The 17,297-nt window shown below is 52.5% G+C and overlaps 1 protein-coding gene across 1 annotated transcript in view; it reads left to right on the forward strand.

Annotated features, from left to right (window-relative positions):
* Nucleotides 1-40: 40 nt before the first annotated feature.
* The window catches only part of bmp6 (bone morphogenetic protein 6), a 30,493-nt gene continuing 13,236 nt past the window's right edge, over nt 41-17,297 (forward strand). The window contains 1 exon segment of the mRNA XM_062480404.1: nt 41-1,712. Within this exon segment, the coding sequence (XP_062336388.1) occupies nt 1,307-1,712 (406 nt within the window). The 5' untranslated portion in view covers nt 41-1,306.

Here is a 17,297-nt window from a genome sequence, read left to right on the forward strand (position 1 = left end):
CAACATCACATGGGAGGTCAGACAGCACAAACACACTTCTAAACACATATATTGTCTTTATACCAGTAAGTAGGGGTTTATACTTTTTCAACCTGGGATTTAACTTTGGCTTGATGTGGCCCTGACGGCTTGCTTAGCTACATTTGTCTTATCAGAGGGTTTCTTTGAAATATTCTTAAAATAGAATAAATTGGCACAGTGCCAGGTGACATACATGAAAGCATTTTTTACATAGGTGGTTGGTTTGTGTATAGGATGGGATGAACATTTTGATATGTAGGCTATAGTTGCTCACAGTCACTAAATTCAGAGGTCCACATCAAAACAATATAGGAGTATATCTCAGCTCGCCAAAACGTGTGTATATATTATATAGGCATAGCTATGTGCTTTAGTTTTCTCGTGTTATTTTCCGTTTCATCGTCAGGGGTCGTGGCTAAGCAAGATATACTCCCTCAAGAAGCGCTGGCTAATATATGTGCAACTCGTCGAGCGTATTTTCTAAGGCAAGTCTGCCTTCAGGTAGGATACGATTTAAAAACCATATGGCGGGATCGTGTTATGAATTCCGATAGACTGCACTTCCGTTAGTTAATTATATTTTAAATGCATACTTATAACGATGTTTTAGTTTTTCAAAAGGCCGTTCACAGAAATTTAAAAACCATGAAAATAGTGTGTGTATTACACGTAGGAATGCCTGTGTATGCTAATACACTTAAAGGAATTTATACAGGCATTGTGATGATGTCCTTAAAGCTCCACCTCCGCGTGCTGGAACTGGGCGGTAACACCAGCGACACGCGCAGTACTACCTGCTAATCCCCGTTACTCACGACTCACTAGGCTGATAGACGGTGTAACCGGCGGAGTTGGAAAATAACTTGATGTGATTTTGGTCATCTGCGGAACTTTTCAATGATTTATTTCTGGAGTGAAATATAGCCTATAAACTTTTGTCAAATGGATTCTTTCAGTGGAATTGTTCTTCTTTTGACTTTTGATTGGGTCTGACTTACTGGAACTCAGGAAGTTTTACAGAGTTCCGTTTGTAATAGAAAACCGACCGGAGGCATTGATGGAGACGTTTGAAAACCAGATATGACAGGAAAGCTATCTTCCATTCATTTTATGGAATATGCCTATTTCTTATGGCGTGATTCATCAAAATAATTGTATTTAAAAGAAGCTGTGTCTGCTTCTTTCACTGACAGAAGATCGCATTTGAAGAAAATTCTGAATTTGAGATTTGGCTTGAACTTAAAACTGCACCTCAGAAACTGTCGGACTCCAAATTGGACACACAATGACACGCTGTCGGTTCGCCTTCGCAGGGCTGTGGTGGAGCGCTTACTGCATGTTCCTTATTGCCGGTAGCAATTATTTATTCGATGGGAGCAACGACGTACATCAAAGTTTCATTCACCGGCGGTTACGGACACATGAAAAGAGAGAAATGCAGAAGGAAATTCTGTCTATTCTCGGACTTCCACACCGACCAAGACCGCATCTGTCTCACGGAAAATATAACTCCGCTCCGCTCTTTATGCTTGATCTATACAATATCATTTCGAGCGAGGAGAAGAACGAAGTAGACGGCATGTTGGACCAACACCAGTCCATGTTCACAACCCAAGCTCCCCCTTTAGCATCGCTTCAAGAGAACGGCTTTCTGAACGACGCAGATATGGTGATGAGCTTTGTTAATTTAGGTAAGAAATGCAGCTTTTCTTTCGTTATTAATCGTTTTATTAATGTCATTTGTTAGGAGTTTCAAGATTAATGGAAAATATGGATCAATAATCTAAAACTAGTGCGTAAAAATGATGCAGATCTTAAAGCGATGGTTATCCCCAAGCACACGGCTCCTACGTGAGAATAACAGGTGTTTGGTGTTGCGTGGGTTCACCGTTGAAGCCGATGCGATGTTTTTACGCATGGCATTAAGAACAATGATCAACACTTTTCTGAGCTCTCCTCTTACAGAATCAGCCACTAACTAACCCCTGCGGTCACGGTAAGCCTACACATTGTCTTAAGACAGTTTAAAATAAGACTTCGATACTCTTAACTGGTGTTTGTATCCGCTCGACGCGTTTATTTTGCCGAGCAGTGGTGGACTGAGAATGTTGTGCAATTGGTTCCGTGATTTATGTCCGTGGGAGGAAAGTTGAACACATTCTCACCAAAGTAGATACTTCAATCAACATCCACGACGCTGGTATAAGTCTATTCTTGGCACCGACTAACAAGTTGAAGTTTTGTGCGTAAACTTCGGTACATGTTTGTGCTGCTTTGCTAGTTTTTCTTAATTAGCCCTCGGGGATGAAAAGATACTTTAATCATAACGGTTAAACATGAAAGCCCACGGACACTCCTTCCATTAGCTGCGCTGCTGTTTATAGTGCAATTCTAAACAAGACTGTGTGAAGATAAACAGACGTGTTACCAGACTCGCGGGTCAGCGCTGCTAAACCAGATGAATGTCATTCTTGGGCCATTTTTTGGAGTCTGAGAGCTGAAAGCTTAAGGCCGAATCCCACGAGGAAAATAAACTGTAACACTTCCAGAAAGTCTTGTTGAGCTCGTGCCTACAACTACACAATTCCACAATTGATGAGCTGCGTTATTGCGGATAGTTACATAAACGGCACTCTCCGCCTTCATATTTATTGTCCTCTGGAGAATTTAATCGTGAAATTGCAACATGTGGCGATGAAAGCTGACTATTTAGGCCGGGAAGGGTCTGTTTTGTTCTCCACGGTGTCTCTATTTACTACGCCGGGAGCTCTGTAGCGCCCTGTGTGGTTTTGAAACCCTTTGAGCGCCTCGCACATATGGGAATCTACTTCCACCAATCACGCCCTGCACATCTTTTGACTATTCCCTCAAACTCCAGCGTCGAGGGATTAGATTGCCATTTCTCCCAATAGTACACAGAGTTCTGAGTGGTCTGGAGGAAACGGCCTTCCTCGAATGTGATAATAATTAATGTAAAACAGGCCAAGGCGCTCCATCTGCTTTGCAAATAAGACATCGCGCGACCACCGTTTGTCAGCGTCATCAGATTTGTTTTCCATAGTCATGTTTTTTTGTTGTTATCCAGTGTTTTCTGACAGTAACACTGGGGGCCACTCTGCTTGGGACAAAACCTTTCGAGTGGTCTCTGGACATCCTATCCAACTCCATCACTACAATGATATTTTAAACAGTAATGCACGAGTCTAGACAGGCGGTTACAACATCTCATAATGGCCCCTCAGCCGATGGCGCAACTGGTGGTGACCGAGTTTTCGGTAGTTTTCCCGCGGGGTGGAAGGAGAGGTCTCCGTACAGAGAGCGTCTCCGGTGTGAACCAGACCCTCTCCCGCTCAGGATTCAACTGTAGGTCTGGCCGTCGGTTCCTCAACAATTCATTTATAGAAAGATCTGTTGACTCACATATAAGAAGAGAGGAAAGAGAACTTAAATTTAGGTTAACAGAAACACCTTGTTCCTTCCTCGTTCCTAGAATAGAGTGTTTACCTTGTGGATATCCTAGTTTCCAGTGGTGGTTTGTGACACTACGCTACAGTATGAGTCACATTGTGACCTGTAACAGGCCACACTTGTCCTGAAGCAACTTGTCGAATAATTGGTCCTCATTTGCTCTTTAAACACAGCTGCCTTCTCGGGAGTTCCAGAGCATTTTCTGGTAATTTGCAATCGAGTTTTTGTTATTTTTCTTGACAAAGACACAACACACAGAATTATGTGATATTAAAAATTACTTTGGACTGCGTACTGCCAGTCAAAATCTGGTATTTTCTTGTCAATATAGTGCTTTATTCTGATGGTTCAGCGAAGCCCAGTGAGGCAGGTGTAGAGGCCTCAGGTTGGTTTGGCACCCAACACTACCCAAGCCTCCCATCCCTGTTTGAGCTCCTTGTTTACCTGCCAGCTTGTCAGGAAGGGGAACTTCCAGCCCGCCAGTGTGAGAATCTCATCTCCTGTTTTAAACGAGCTCCTCTCCACCTGAAGACTTCAGGCCTCCCTCTCTCCTCTCCACCTTCAGGCCTCCCTCTCTCCTCTCCACCTTCAGGCCTCCCTCTCTCCTCTCCACCTTCAGGCCTCCCTCTCTCCTCTCCACCTTCAGGCCTCCCTCTCTCCTCTCCACCTTCAGGCCTCCCTCTCTCCTCTCCACCTTCAGGCCTCCCTCTCTCCTCTCCACCTTCAGGCCTCCCTCTCTCCTCTCCACCTTCAGGCCTCCCTCTCTCCTCTCCACCTTCAGGCCTCCCTCTCTCCTCTCCACCTTCAGGCCTCCCTCTCTCCTCTCCACCTTCAGGCCTCCCTCTCTCCTCTCCACCTTCAGGCCTCCCTCTCTCCTCTCCACCTTCAGGCCTCCCTCTCTCCTCTCCACCTTCAGGCCTCCCTCTCTCCTCTCCACCTTCAGGCCTCCCTCTCTCCTCTCCACCTTCAGGCCTCCCTCTCTCCTCTCCACCTTCAGGCCTCCCTCTCCCTGATCCACAGACGAGGAGGACCCCTCCCTCCGTTCACAAACTACCTTCATCCCTCTCATCCCTCCATCCCCCCTCACCCCACTCTCCACACCCCATTGCACTGCTAAAGCTAGCTGTCATTGCCCTTCTTAGCTAAGTCAACAGCCACCCGCGCAGCCCTAGTGCCCCAGCAGACTCCCTCCCACACTTGAAAGCTGACCTCGGAGATGGAGGTTTTAGGAGAAAGAGGGAGCGGGGTTTTCTCAAGATTAGCCAGGTCCAGACAATCCAGGGCTTATGAAGAACTCTGGGGCTTGTTAAATGCCTGTTATTCCTGTCTTATGATGCCTGGCAGTGTTTCTGAGTGTTAAAGCTGCAGTAAGCTGTCTGTTTGCACCAGGACGTGTCCCAAAGCCCCGGCCTGATCAAGTCATTAGGCGGCCGCCTTCAAACAGTTAACTGTTTGAAGGAGAGGCTTTTCCCTGCTACGTTTAAACCATGTGAACTGTGGCCTCTGTTCTGCCTCTAGCCCTTTATCCCCTAGCCTCTATCCTGCCTCTAACTCTTTATCCCTCTTTATATTATTTGGCCTCTATTTGCCCCCCCGGGCCTCTATATTCTGTCTCAGACCCCCCCATGTTTGGCCCAAATTCAGCTCTTTCAAAGGGAACAAACAAACTGAGGGAACATCTCTACTTTACATGGTTTGTCTTTATCTACTAAAATCCTTTTTCTTTTTGTTGAAACCTACAAAACCTAAAACCTTTCTTCTCATAATTCAGGCCTCTCTCATCCTTTGCATCCTGTTGTGTCTCTTACCAACCAAACAGCCTTGAAGATCATCACTCATAGATCAACACGCACACACACACAACAGACAAACGCTTACGCCCACTCACAAAAACACACACACACATGAAACGACCCCAAGGCCAGGAGATAAGATTTTTAAAGAGAGCATTCCGTTTACACTTGAAGAAGTCTGTCACACCCGGCTCCTCTCTCCTCGATGATATCTCTCCCTCTCACGGCATAACTCACCATACTGACAAGATGGCTGCCGAGATTACATCTCAACTACTAAGAATGCCAAGGACTGTTTTTGTAGCGTCTCCCTCTCACTCTCCCTCGGGAGCTGTTGGCATTCCAGACCCCAGCGGGATGGCGTGGGACGGGGAACGTGGAGAGATAAGAACGTGAGACATGGCACACTCCTGGAGTTAACAATCTGCCCAGGACGGTTGATAACCTTGAGAGAACATCTGATTAGGAGACACTCTGAAACATCATCTGTCATGTTCTCTCTCTCTCTCTCTCTCTCTCTCTCTCTCTCTCTCTCTCTCTCTCTCTCTCTCTCTCTCTCTCTCTCTCTCTCTCTCTCTCTCTCTCTCTCTCATCCTTCTCTCTCTCTTTGCATCTCCATCTTTAACAGCAGTTGATCGTAAGCTCTATTATGTACAGTATAAACCCACAGAAACACATCTGTGGTTGCAGTGACTAAGCTAGTCCTCTTTAAGTATTTGTCTTGTATGTCTAGTACGCTAGCCTGTCTAGTACGCTAGCCTAGCTACAAACCTGTCACCTGTCTGGTCTCTTTTATATGGAACTTTACAGGGCTGTATCACACACACCAAATCATTAACCTGAGGAAAACTGTCTGGCTGCGTGTAGGTGTGTGTGTGTGTGTGTGAGAGAGACACCCCTCTCTTACCCCCTCCCCCCCTTGAGGAGTTATGGATCTCAGGGCAGTATAGGTGATGTTGGCCCTGAATCAACACAGCACTGATATGTTGATGCGAAGCAGCTGTGAATCTGTGAAACGCACACTCACACACGTGCACACTCACACATACACACACATGCACACTCACACCTACACACACATGCACACGCACACTCACACCTATTCTAAACAACAGAGCGTCTCAGATGAACACCTGAGTGTGGCTCTGCGTGCCGTCTCCTGGACCAGACAGCAGGCCGTCTCCTGGACCAGACAGCAGGCCGTCTCCTGGACCAGACAGCAGGCCGTCTCCTGGACCAGACAGCAGGGCGTCTCCTGGACCAGACTGCAGGACACGGCCTGACTGCATCCTGCAGGTTCAGTCGACACGACGACATCACAGAAGTCCTGGACAATAATGAGTCTAGTTAACGAAGACGCCCACAAGACGTACATTTCACCACCGTCATCCACGCAGTCGCATTCCTCCGCTGAGCCACCGGGAGAAGAGAGAGATTTATCTCTCCTGAAGCACACACAGACGAGAGCTGGAGATCAAGACGTGAACAGGAAGAGTGGAGGATGACAGGAGGCAGGGGTGAAAGGTCACGAGGCCCTGGAGTTTAGCAGAGGGAGGTGGGAATGTGTGTGTGTTGGAGTCCAGAGTTCCTCTCTAGTTGTGGAAGATGTTTCTGGATGCAGGAGCCGAGGGCCAGGCCCCTTCACCCTGTGTGTTCCTGGATGGTCCGACCTCCAAAGAGGACATGCCTGAAACAACAACCAGGAGAATCGGGCCCGCGGGCCTCAGTGCTCCGATCGCTCCCATCCGGACGGGCAGCCCGCCTCCCAAACAAGCTGCCTCGCTCTAATTTACGAGGCTGGGACTGACTGGGAGGGGGAAGGAGGGAGGGAGGGAGGAGGGGGGGGGGGGAGGGAGGGGGAGGGGAGGGGAGGGGGGGAGGGGAATGGGAGGGAGGGAGGGGATGGTGACTTTCCAAACATGATATGAGCTGGAAAACAGGGAGGTTATAGAACGAGGGATGAAGGTGGGGAGAGAGAGAGAGGCGGAAGAGGGTGAGAGAAAATAGGATGGAGAAATGGAAAGAGTGAAATGGGAGGAAGATAGAAAGAGAGTGACAGTGAAAGCTGTGTGAATAGAGATGTGGTGAGACTGGAGAGAGAAACAGGGAGAGAGAGAGAGGGAGAGGGAGAGGAAGAAGGTGGGCAGTCAGGACTGAGATCACCGCAATTACTCCCACTGACACATTCCATTCCTCAGGTCAATCAGTGTGGCTGTGTTTATGTCACCCTCCCTGGCCCCCGGACCCCCGGCCCCTTAAACCAGCTTGTGCTGGTTGTGTAGTTGTACGTATGTTATGTAAAAGAGTCTAGGCTAGCTGATGGAGGAGATACAGGATGTTGAAGCCTCCCATCCACCTCATGTTGACCCTCTGACCGTACAAGAGCAGCTAGGGTAGATGTACCAGAAGCAGGCTCCTTTAGAGCCCTCCCCTGGTCCTTCCCCCTGGTCCCTCCCACTGGTCCGACAGGCCTGACCTGGCTGCTGCTCACAGCGGGGAACCCGACCGGCCCTCCAGGACCCAACAGATCATCGTGGGCTCTGAGCCGCTGAAACACACTGTGGTCAACATGAATGGGAAGCATCCAAAGGGAATAGCTCCAAGTCTCAACCCGACCCTTAGTAGGAGGGAGGGAGAGGGGGGGAGAGAGAGAGGGAGAGGGGGGGGGGGAGAGAGAGAGGGAGAGGGAGGGGGGGAGAGAGAGATACTTCTACCCTTGCAGTCTTCTAGCTTGCTGCTGTGGAATGTCAGCCACCAATATTTTGACTTCTCTTTTGGAAACAGCTGCGTTTCCTTTTTCAAAGATATTTTTTCCTTATTTATCGGATCCCTCAGGAGGAATCCATCTCTCCAGACTGACACCAGCTTCCTCCTTTAAATCTGCTAGAGCCGGGGCAAGCCCCGCCCCGCCCCGTGCACACACACCTGCTGGAGCAGCGCAGATCACTATAGCAGGTCTCCCTGCTGGCTCTGCTGCCCTGCTCTCTCTCTCCATCTCTGTCTGTTGCTCGCTCTCTCTCTCTTGGTCTACCTGTCTCTCTGTCTGTCTCTGACACACAAACACATTCTGTCACTCTGTCTTTCTCTTTCACTCTATTTCTCTGACACACACACATACTGTTTCTCTTTCACACACACACACACACACACACACACACACACACACACTCCAGGGACCCGCTCTCAAATGGCATTCCACGAAGCCTGACGGGCCAATAAAAGGAAACCTTGACAATAATAATCTCAGACTTGGCCGAGTATGATGAAGAAGGCCGTAGAAGCGAGAGGGTTTGGGCCAGACAACAAAGAGAGACTATATCAAAACCATGGACTACATCTCTGTTTGCTGTTTATTGACTTTGTTCTAATATGAGCCGTCGCTCCCGGACCCTCAGAGGGAAGCAGCAGCAGGGGAATCTAATGCTCTACAGATCTATAGATCTACTGCTCTACAGATCTATAGATCTACTGCGCTACAGATCTATAGATCTACTGCTCTACAGATCTATAGATCTACTGCGCTACAGATCTATAGATCTACTGCGCTACAGATCTATAGATCTACTGCTCTACAGATCTATAGATCTACTGCTCTACAGATCTATAGATCTACTGCTTTACAGATCTATAGATCTGCTGCTCTACAGATCTATAGATCTGCTGCTCTACAGATCTACTGAAATCTGAAAACAGGCAGCATGGTTCCACCCAGTGCTGCCCCCCCCCCGGTCTCAGATACGTGAGAGGACAGCACCCCCCCCGCAGACGTGCTTGATGAGACGACTCGCGCGTCGGCCTGCCAGACTGTTGAATCAGCTGCTTAGCAGAACCAGGTTTTTATTCCTGCCTCCATATGTCAGAAAGTGGATAAGAATGTGAGTGTTTATTTTCTAGTACATTTCCCTGTTTAATGGAATTTCCTTTCGATTAGAAAAAAGATGTTGCCGTATTTGTTGACAGCTCGTTGGCTTGGCCTGCTCTTACGAGGGCTGCTGGGAGAAATGTTACCAGAATATCAACACCGAGGAGCCTCTGTCTCTCTGGGCTGGTTTGGGTTTGGGTTAGGGACTCTGTATTTAAAACACACACACAAACACACATTCACCCTCGCACGGCACACCTACACACACACACAGGCACCAACATGCACCGCACACACACACAGGTGTAACACACTGCATCAACACACACCTCACCCCCAACTCCCCCCACACCCCCCACAGACTCTGGCACATTCCTCTCGGCACCAGAGCGTTCATATCGTTCTCAGGTCTGAGAGAAGGTCTGAAATCTCCCAATGACACACAGGTATGCTGGGATGAGTCCCAACATTCGACCAATGACACACAGGTATGCTGGGTGAGTTCCTGCTGCTATCCTGGCAGGGGGGCTGCTGGCCAGACCTTGGAAATCTTTTAACAGAGTCCGAGCTGAGGGGCAATTATCCCAAATGACCCTGGAGCCTCTAGACAGCTCAGCTGAGGCAGGAGCTGATGGGGTTCCAGATTACTGTGTGTCTTCTGTCCTGGTGCTGGGGTGGAATGCAGCCCTGGTGTGTCCTGGTGCTGGGGTGGAATGCAGCCCTGGTGTGTCCTGGTGTTGGGGTGGAATGCAGCCCTGGTGTGTCCTGGTGTTGGGGTGGAATGCAGCCCTGGTGTGTCCTGGTGCTGGGGTGGAATGCAGCCCTGGTGTGTCCCGGTGTTGGGGTGGAATGCAGCCCTGGTGTGTCCTGGTGCTGGGGTGGAATGCAGCCCTGGTGTGTCCCGGTGTTGGGGTGGAATGCAGCCCTGGTGTGTCCTGGTGCTGGGGTGGAATGCAGCCCTGGTGTGTCCTGGTGCTGGGGTGGAATGCAGCCCTGGTGTGTCCCGGTGTTGGGGTGGAATGCAGCCCTGGTGTGTCCCGGTGCTGGGGTGGAATGCAGCCCTGGTGTGTCCTGGTGCTGGGGTGGAATGCAGCCCTGGTGTGTCCTGGTGCTGGGGTGGAATGCAGCCCTGGTGTGTCCTGGTGCTGGGGTGGAATGCAGCCCTGGTGTGTCCTGGTGCTGGGGTGGAATGCAGCCCTGGTGTGTCCTGGTGTTGGGGTGGAATGCAGCCCTGGTGTGTCCTGGTGCTGGGGTGGAATGCAGCCCTGGTGTGTCCTGGTGCTGGGGTGGAATGCAGCCCTGGTGTGTCCTGGTGCTGGGGTGGAATGCAGCCCTGGTGTGTCCTGGTGCTGGGGTGGAATGCAGCCCTGGTGTGTCCTGGTGCTGGGGTGGAATGCAGCCCTGGTGTGTCCCGGTGTTGGGGTGGAATGCAGCCCTGGTGTGTCCTGGTGCTGGGGTGGAATGCAGCCCTGGTGTGTCCCGGTGTTGGGGTGGAATGCAGCCCTGGTGTGTCCTGGTGCTGGGGTGGAATGCAGCCCTGGTGTGTCCTGGTGCTGGGGTGGAATGCAGCCCTGGTGTGTCCCGGTGTTGGGGTGGAATGCAGCCCTGGTGTGTCCCGGTGCTGGGGTGGAATGCAGCCCTGGTGTGTCCTGGTGCTGGGGTGGAATGCAGCCCTGGTGTGGATGGACCAGGAGGCCGAGGGAGAGGGGAGGGAGAGGGGAGGGAGAGGGGAGGCTTTGGGACAGCAGACATCAGTCTGTCAGGGGTTTGAACGAGGCCCCCCCCGATCACATTTAAAGAGGATTAGAAGATGATCACAGTAGAAAATTACAGGATTATAGGATCCTAATTGATCCAATCCATGGAGACTGGCGAGTGATGTCATTATCTAAGCTGTGGAGCTGAAGATTCGACAGGTGAGGCCTGGGAGACTCCTGGGGCTGCTAGTGGCATGAGACCTTCTCTGTAGAGGGGAGGTCTCTCATGTCCCAGTGTTCTGGTCTCTCACGTCTCCAGCGTGCTGGTCTCTCCACATGTGCCCAGTATGGAGGGGTAATCAGTTCCTGACCATCCATTCTTACACTACTAGTGTGCTGTAATGGGTGTGTGAAAATATGAGCTTGTGTGTGTGTCCAGTCTTGTGTGTGTGTCCAGTCTTGTGTGTGTGTCCAGTCTTGTGTGTGTGTCCAGTCTTGTGTGTGTGTCCAGTCTTGTGTGTGTGTCCAGTCATAAACCCTGGATACCATCAGTGACTGCTGCTGGGCCCGTGGTGCCTGGTGGGCAGGCTGTGATACAGGGGCTGGGTCAGGGGAGGGGCTGGGTCAGGGGAGAGGCTGGGGAGGGGCTGTGGCTGGGGAGGGGCTGGGGAGGGGGAGGGGCTGGGGCTGGGGAGGGGCTGTGGCTGGGGAGGGGCTGGGTCAGGGGAGGAGCTGGGGAGGGGCTGGGTCAGGGGAGGGGCTGGGTCAGGGGAGGGGCTGGGTCAGGGGAGGGGCTGGGGAGGGGCTGGGTCAGGGGAGGGGCTGGGTCAGGGGAGGGGCTGGGTCAGGGGAGGGGCTGGGTCAGGGGAGGGGCTGGGGCTGGGGAGGGGCTGGGTCAGGGGAGGGGCTGGGTCAGGGGAGGGGCTGGGGCTGGGGAGGGGCTGGGTCAGGGGAGGGGCTGGGTCAGGGGAGGGGCTGGGGCTGGGGAGGGGCTGGGTCAGGGGAGGGGCTGGGGAGGGGCTGGGGCTGGGGAGAGGCTGGGTCAGGGGAGGGGCTGGGGAGGGGCTGGGTCAGGGGAGGGGCTGGGTCAGGGGAGAGGCTAGGGCAGGGGAGGGGCTGGGTCAGGGGAGGGGCTGGGTCAGGGGAGAGGCGGGGCTGAGTCAGGGGAGAGGCGGGGCTGAGTCAGGGGAGAGGCTGGGGCTGGGGAGAGGCTAGGTCAGGGGAGAGGCTGGGTCAGGGGAGAGGCGGGGCTGAGTCAGGGGAGAGGCTGGGGCTGGGGAGAGGCTGGGTCAGGGGAGAGGCTGGGTCAGGGGAGAGGCGGGGCTGAGTCAGGGGAGGGGCTGGGGCTGGGGAGAGGCTGGGTCAGGGGAGAGGCTAGGGCTGGGTCAGGGGAGGGGCTGGGTCAGGGGAGAGGCTGGGGCTGGGGAGAGGCTGGGTCAGGGGAGAGGCCAGGGCTGGTACCCAGGGACTCTGGCCCTCCGAGCTGCCTGACTACAAACATCCTGGGCAAGCGGGACATGGAAACCCAACCCTGGAGGTAGCTGAGCGTAGCGGCCCCTGTGTGTGTGTGTGTGTCATGGCCTTGCAGATTTGTCATGAGATTCCAAAGTCAACAATTATGAAATATTTGATCCTCTGAAATGTTCATACTGAAGCGGATGGTTTCTATCTACTTTATAGTGGGAGAGACTGTGGTGATCCCAGTCCTGACCGATCCCTCCCTCCCTCCTTCCCTCTCTCTCTCTTTCACTGTACTTCCTTGTGACATCCCTGAATGCTCATTTGCAAATGTTGTACTTATTTTTATTCTTACAACATACTTGTGAGCAGCCTATGATCTGCACATCTCTGCTTTACAGAGTTTTTCCGTGATTGTTTTGAGGGTTTGGGTTGGTTATAGGTGCTGGTCTGTGAGTGCCTGTAAAGCCCTCTGTGACCTGGCTTGTGAAAAGCAAAAGAATAGAGCAAAGTTCCTGTCTCTGAAGCCCCAGAGCTTCCCAAGAAACCAGAGTTGAACAAACCTTTAATTAACCGAACCGAGAAGCAGTACTGGAGAGAGAGCACAGAGATGTTTAGGAGCTGCTCCCTCCAGCACCCTGGCCTCCGCCAGAGGAACCAGATAGATTTGCCGTATAATGACATAAACACACTGGAATTATAGTCCTGCCTTCGACCACTGTTGTGTCTTTACTGGTTAAACCAGCAGATTTGCTGACACTTTCTTGAGAGGCAATGAAATCAAAATATTTTGTGGGTTGGGAGAGTTCCTGAATGATTAGCCAATCTGACAGATTAATGACAAAGAAGATTATTGTGGGGTTATTCATAGACGCTCTAGTGTTTTGTAGAGGGTGTAGAGGGTGGTAGCAACTTTTATTTTAATGTATTTTAGTGAGGTCTAAGTGGTTTTATATTTCAGACTATGAAGTCTCTGGTATGTTGCTCACTGCCTGGGCCATGAACATGAAGATGAAGAATGATTTCCTTTGCAAAGCTGATCGGCCTAGCGACCAACCATCTTCCAGAGTCTCTTGAGGAATGAAGATTTGCAGTCTGCAACTAATCAGAGAACTATAACATCCAAACAACATTGCAGCAGACTTTTTCTCCATCAGAGTACCTGAGTAAACCTCCTCATGGTAAAGAATTACTAAGCGTAAACATCAATCTCAGACCTGGGCAGAGCAGCAGCTGACCTTGCTGTCTCCGCAACCTCTTCAAACCGTTCCTCAGGAAGGTCCCGCTGACAGCCCTCCCTGGAGCAGGTATAAGAGCCTTCTCTCTGGGGCTCAGGTAGCACAGTTGATATCAGGCCCTCTGTCACAGTGCCTCCCTGTGACCTGGAGTGGCACAGCAAGTAGACCAAGACAACATTGTCCCAAACAGGTAGCAGAAGGACTTCAATCAAAGTTTGAATGTTGCCTCATCGTGCAGATATGTTTGGAAGCAGTTCTGTTGGGGAGGGGGGGAGGGGGGCTGCAGTTCTGTTGGGGAGGGGGGGAGGGGGGGGAGGGGGGCTGCAGTTCTGTTGGGAGGGGGGGAGGGGGGGGAGCTGCAGTTCTGTTGGGGAGGGGGGGGAGGGGGGGGAGGGGGGCTGCAGTTCTGTTGGGAGGGGGGGGAGGGGGGGGAGGGGGGCTGCAGTTCTGTTGGGGAGGGGGGGAGGGGGGGGAGGGGGCTGCAGTTCTGTTGGGGAGGGGGGGAGGGGGGGGAGGGGGGGCTGCAGTTCTGTTGGGGAGGGGGGGAGGGGAGCTGCAGTTCTGTTGGGGAGGGGGGGGAGGGGGGGGAGGGGGGCTGCAGTTCTGTTGGGGAGGGGGGGGAGGGGGGGGAGGGGGGCTGCAGTTCTGTTGGGGAGGGGGGGGAGGGGGGGGAGGGGGGCTGCAGTTCTGTTGGGGAGGGGGGGGAGGGGGGGGAGGGGGGCTGCAGTTCTGTTGGGGAGGGGGGGAGGGGGGGGAGGGGGGCTGCAGTTCTGTTGGGGAGGGGGGGAGGGGGCTGCAGTTCTGTTGGGGAGGGGGGGAGGGGGGGGAGGGGGGCTGCAGTTCTGTTGGGGAGGGGGGGAGGGGGGCTGCAGTTCTGTTGGGGAGGGGGGGAGGGGGGGGAGGGGGGCTGCAGTTCTGTTGGGGAGGGGGGGAGGGGGGGGAGGGGGGGCTGCAGTTCTGTTGGGGAGGGGGGGGGAGGGGGGCTGCAGTTCTGTTGGGGAGGGGGGGGAGGGGGGGGAGGGGGGCTGCAGTTCTGTTGGGGAGGGGGGGGAGGGGGGGGAGGGGGGCTGCAGTTCTGTTGGGGAGGGGGGGAGGGGGGGGAGGGGGGCTGCAGTTCTGTTGGGGAGGGGGGGGGGGCTGTACTGTGTGGGATAATGACAATAGCATTCAGGACACTGGACGCAGATGTTGCGCAGGTGGAAACGAGAGAACAGCTTCAATTAAAGCTATCCAAAACTCCCCTCCACTCCTTATCCTCACCTCCTCTCTCTCTTTCTCTTTCTCTCTCTCTCTCTCTCTCTCTCTCTCTCTCTCTCTCTCTCTCTCTCTCTCTCTCTCTCTCTCTCTCTCTCTCTCTCTCTCTCTCTCTCTCTCTCTCTCTCTCATATATATATATATATATCTCCCTCTCTCTCTCCCTGCTCACCCCATCATCCCTTTCCATCTCTTTCTTTTTAACTATCTATCTGTGAGGATGGAAACCGCCCACCTGGCTGAACCAAATCATACATTCCACTCTGCACTGGGCCCCAGGTCTGCCTGTTGTCCTGTCCTTTACTATCGAAATCTGTGTGTGTTGGTGTGTGTGTGTGTGATAGTGTGTGCATGCGTACACGTGTGTGTTCGTTGTATAGAGGCATTTGTATGCCCCAGTTTGTGTGGTGAGAACGTGTGTTTGTACGGTGTTGCCCAATGTGTGTGCTAGCAGTTCTGGTCAGTGTTTCTGGTCAGTGTTTCTGGTCAGTGTTTCTGGTCAGTGTTTCTGGTCAGCCCATTCTTCGTCTTCGTGCCAACCCGCCTCCATCTGTTTCCATGACATGCTATTAGTTGGAAAGATGTACTCCTGCTGTCCCATCTTTAGAAACACTTGAGGCAGATTCCTCCTCAGCGAGGCCCAGGCATCTCCTCCTGGATCCTCAGCAGTCAGGTAGAGCTGGGATCAGATGTGCTGGTCTGTGTGTGTCAGGGTCTCTCAGAAGCTCCATGGAGACTGATGGAGCCTGATGGAGCCTCCAGCAGTGTGAGGGGGCACGGAGGTCATCCAGGGGACCTGGGGTCACTACTCTGGGGGAGAGGGATGGTGGTAGAGCTGCATATCTAGACGTCACTGGTTTAAATCCCCCCCCCCCCCCCCCCTGTTTGTCACTTTGGATATAGTCTGCCAAGTAATTACATAACATGAACCGAGATGCCAGAAGAGGAACCACTCTTCAGGTGTGATCAGGACCAGGCGGCACTGGTGATACACATCCACACAGCCTGCTGGAACTCAGCTCTGCCCCCCTGACACAAGGCCTTCCCCTGCCTGCTGGAACTTTCCCGGTGACTGTGTGATGGGTGTGTGTGTGTGTGACTGTGTGATGGGTGTGTGTGTGTGTGACTGTGTGATGGGTGTGTGTGTGTGTGACTGTGTGATGGGTGTGTGTGTGTGTGACTGTGTGATGGGTGTGTGTGTGTGTGACTGTGTGATGGGTGTGTGTGTGTGTGACTGTGTGATGGGTGTGTGTGACTGTGTGACTGTGTGATGGGTGTGTGTGACTGTGTGATGGGTGTGTGTGTGTGTGACTGTGTGATGGGTGTGTGTGTGTGTGACTGTGTGATGGGTGTGTGTGTGTGTGACTGTGTGATGGGTGTGTGTGTGTGTGTGACTGTTGTGATGGGTGTGTGTGACTGTGTGACTGTGTGATGGGTGTGTGTGACTGTGTGATGGGTGTGTGTGTGTGTGACTGTGTGATGGGTGTGTGTGACTGTGTGACTGTGTGATGGGTGTGTGTGACTGTGTGATGGGTGTGTGTGTGTGTGACTGTGTGATGGGTGTGTGTGACTGTGTGATGGGTGTGTGTGACTGTGTGATGGGTGTGTGTGACTGTGTGATGGGTGTGTGTGTGTGTGACTGTGTGATGGGTGTGTGTGTGTGTGACTGTGTGATGGGTGTGTGTGACTGTGTGATGGGTGTGTGTGACTGTGTGACTGTGTGATGGGTGTGTGTGACTGTGTGATGGGTGTGTGTGTGTGTGTGACTGTGTGATGGGTGTGTGTGACTGTGTGATGGGTGTGTGTGTGTGTGACTGTGTGATGGGTGTGTGTGACTGTGTGATGGGTGTGTGTGTGTGTGACTGTGTGATGGGTATGTGTGTGTGTGACTGTGTGATGGGTGTGTGTGTGTGTGACTGTGTGATGGGTGTGTGTGACTGTGTGACTGTGTGATGGGTGTGTGTGACTGTGTGATGGGTGTGTGTGTGTGTGACTGTGTGATGGGTGTGTGTGACTGTGTGACTGTGTGATGGGTGTGTGTGACTGTGTGATGGGTGTGTGTGTGTGTGACTGTGTGATGGGTGTGTGTGACTGTGTGATGGGTGTGTGTGTGTGTGACTGTGTGATGGGTGTGTGTGACTGTGTGATGGGTGTGTGTGACTGTGTGATGGGTGTGTGTGACTGTGTGATGGGTGTGTGTGACTGTGTGATGGGTGTGTGTGACTGTGTGATGGGTGTGTGTGACTGTGTGATGGGTGTGTGTGACTGTGTGATGGGTGTGTGTGACTGTGTGATGGGTGTGTGTGACTGTGTGATGGGTGTGTGTGACTGTGTGATGGGTGTGTGCGTGTGTGACTGTGTGATGGATGTGTGTGTGTGTGACTGTGTGATGGGTGTGTGTGACTGTGTGATGGGTGTGTGTGTGACTGTGTGATGGGTGTGTGTGACTGTGTGATGGGTGTGTGTGTGTGTGTGATGGGTGTGTGCGTGTGTGACTGTGTGATGG

The sequence above is a fragment of the Osmerus eperlanus genome, chromosome 15 (genome assembly GCF_963692335.1).
Source record: "Osmerus eperlanus chromosome 15, fOsmEpe2.1, whole genome shotgun sequence".
NCBI classification, from domain to species: Eukaryota; Metazoa; Chordata; class Actinopteri; order Osmeriformes; family Osmeridae; genus Osmerus; species Osmerus eperlanus.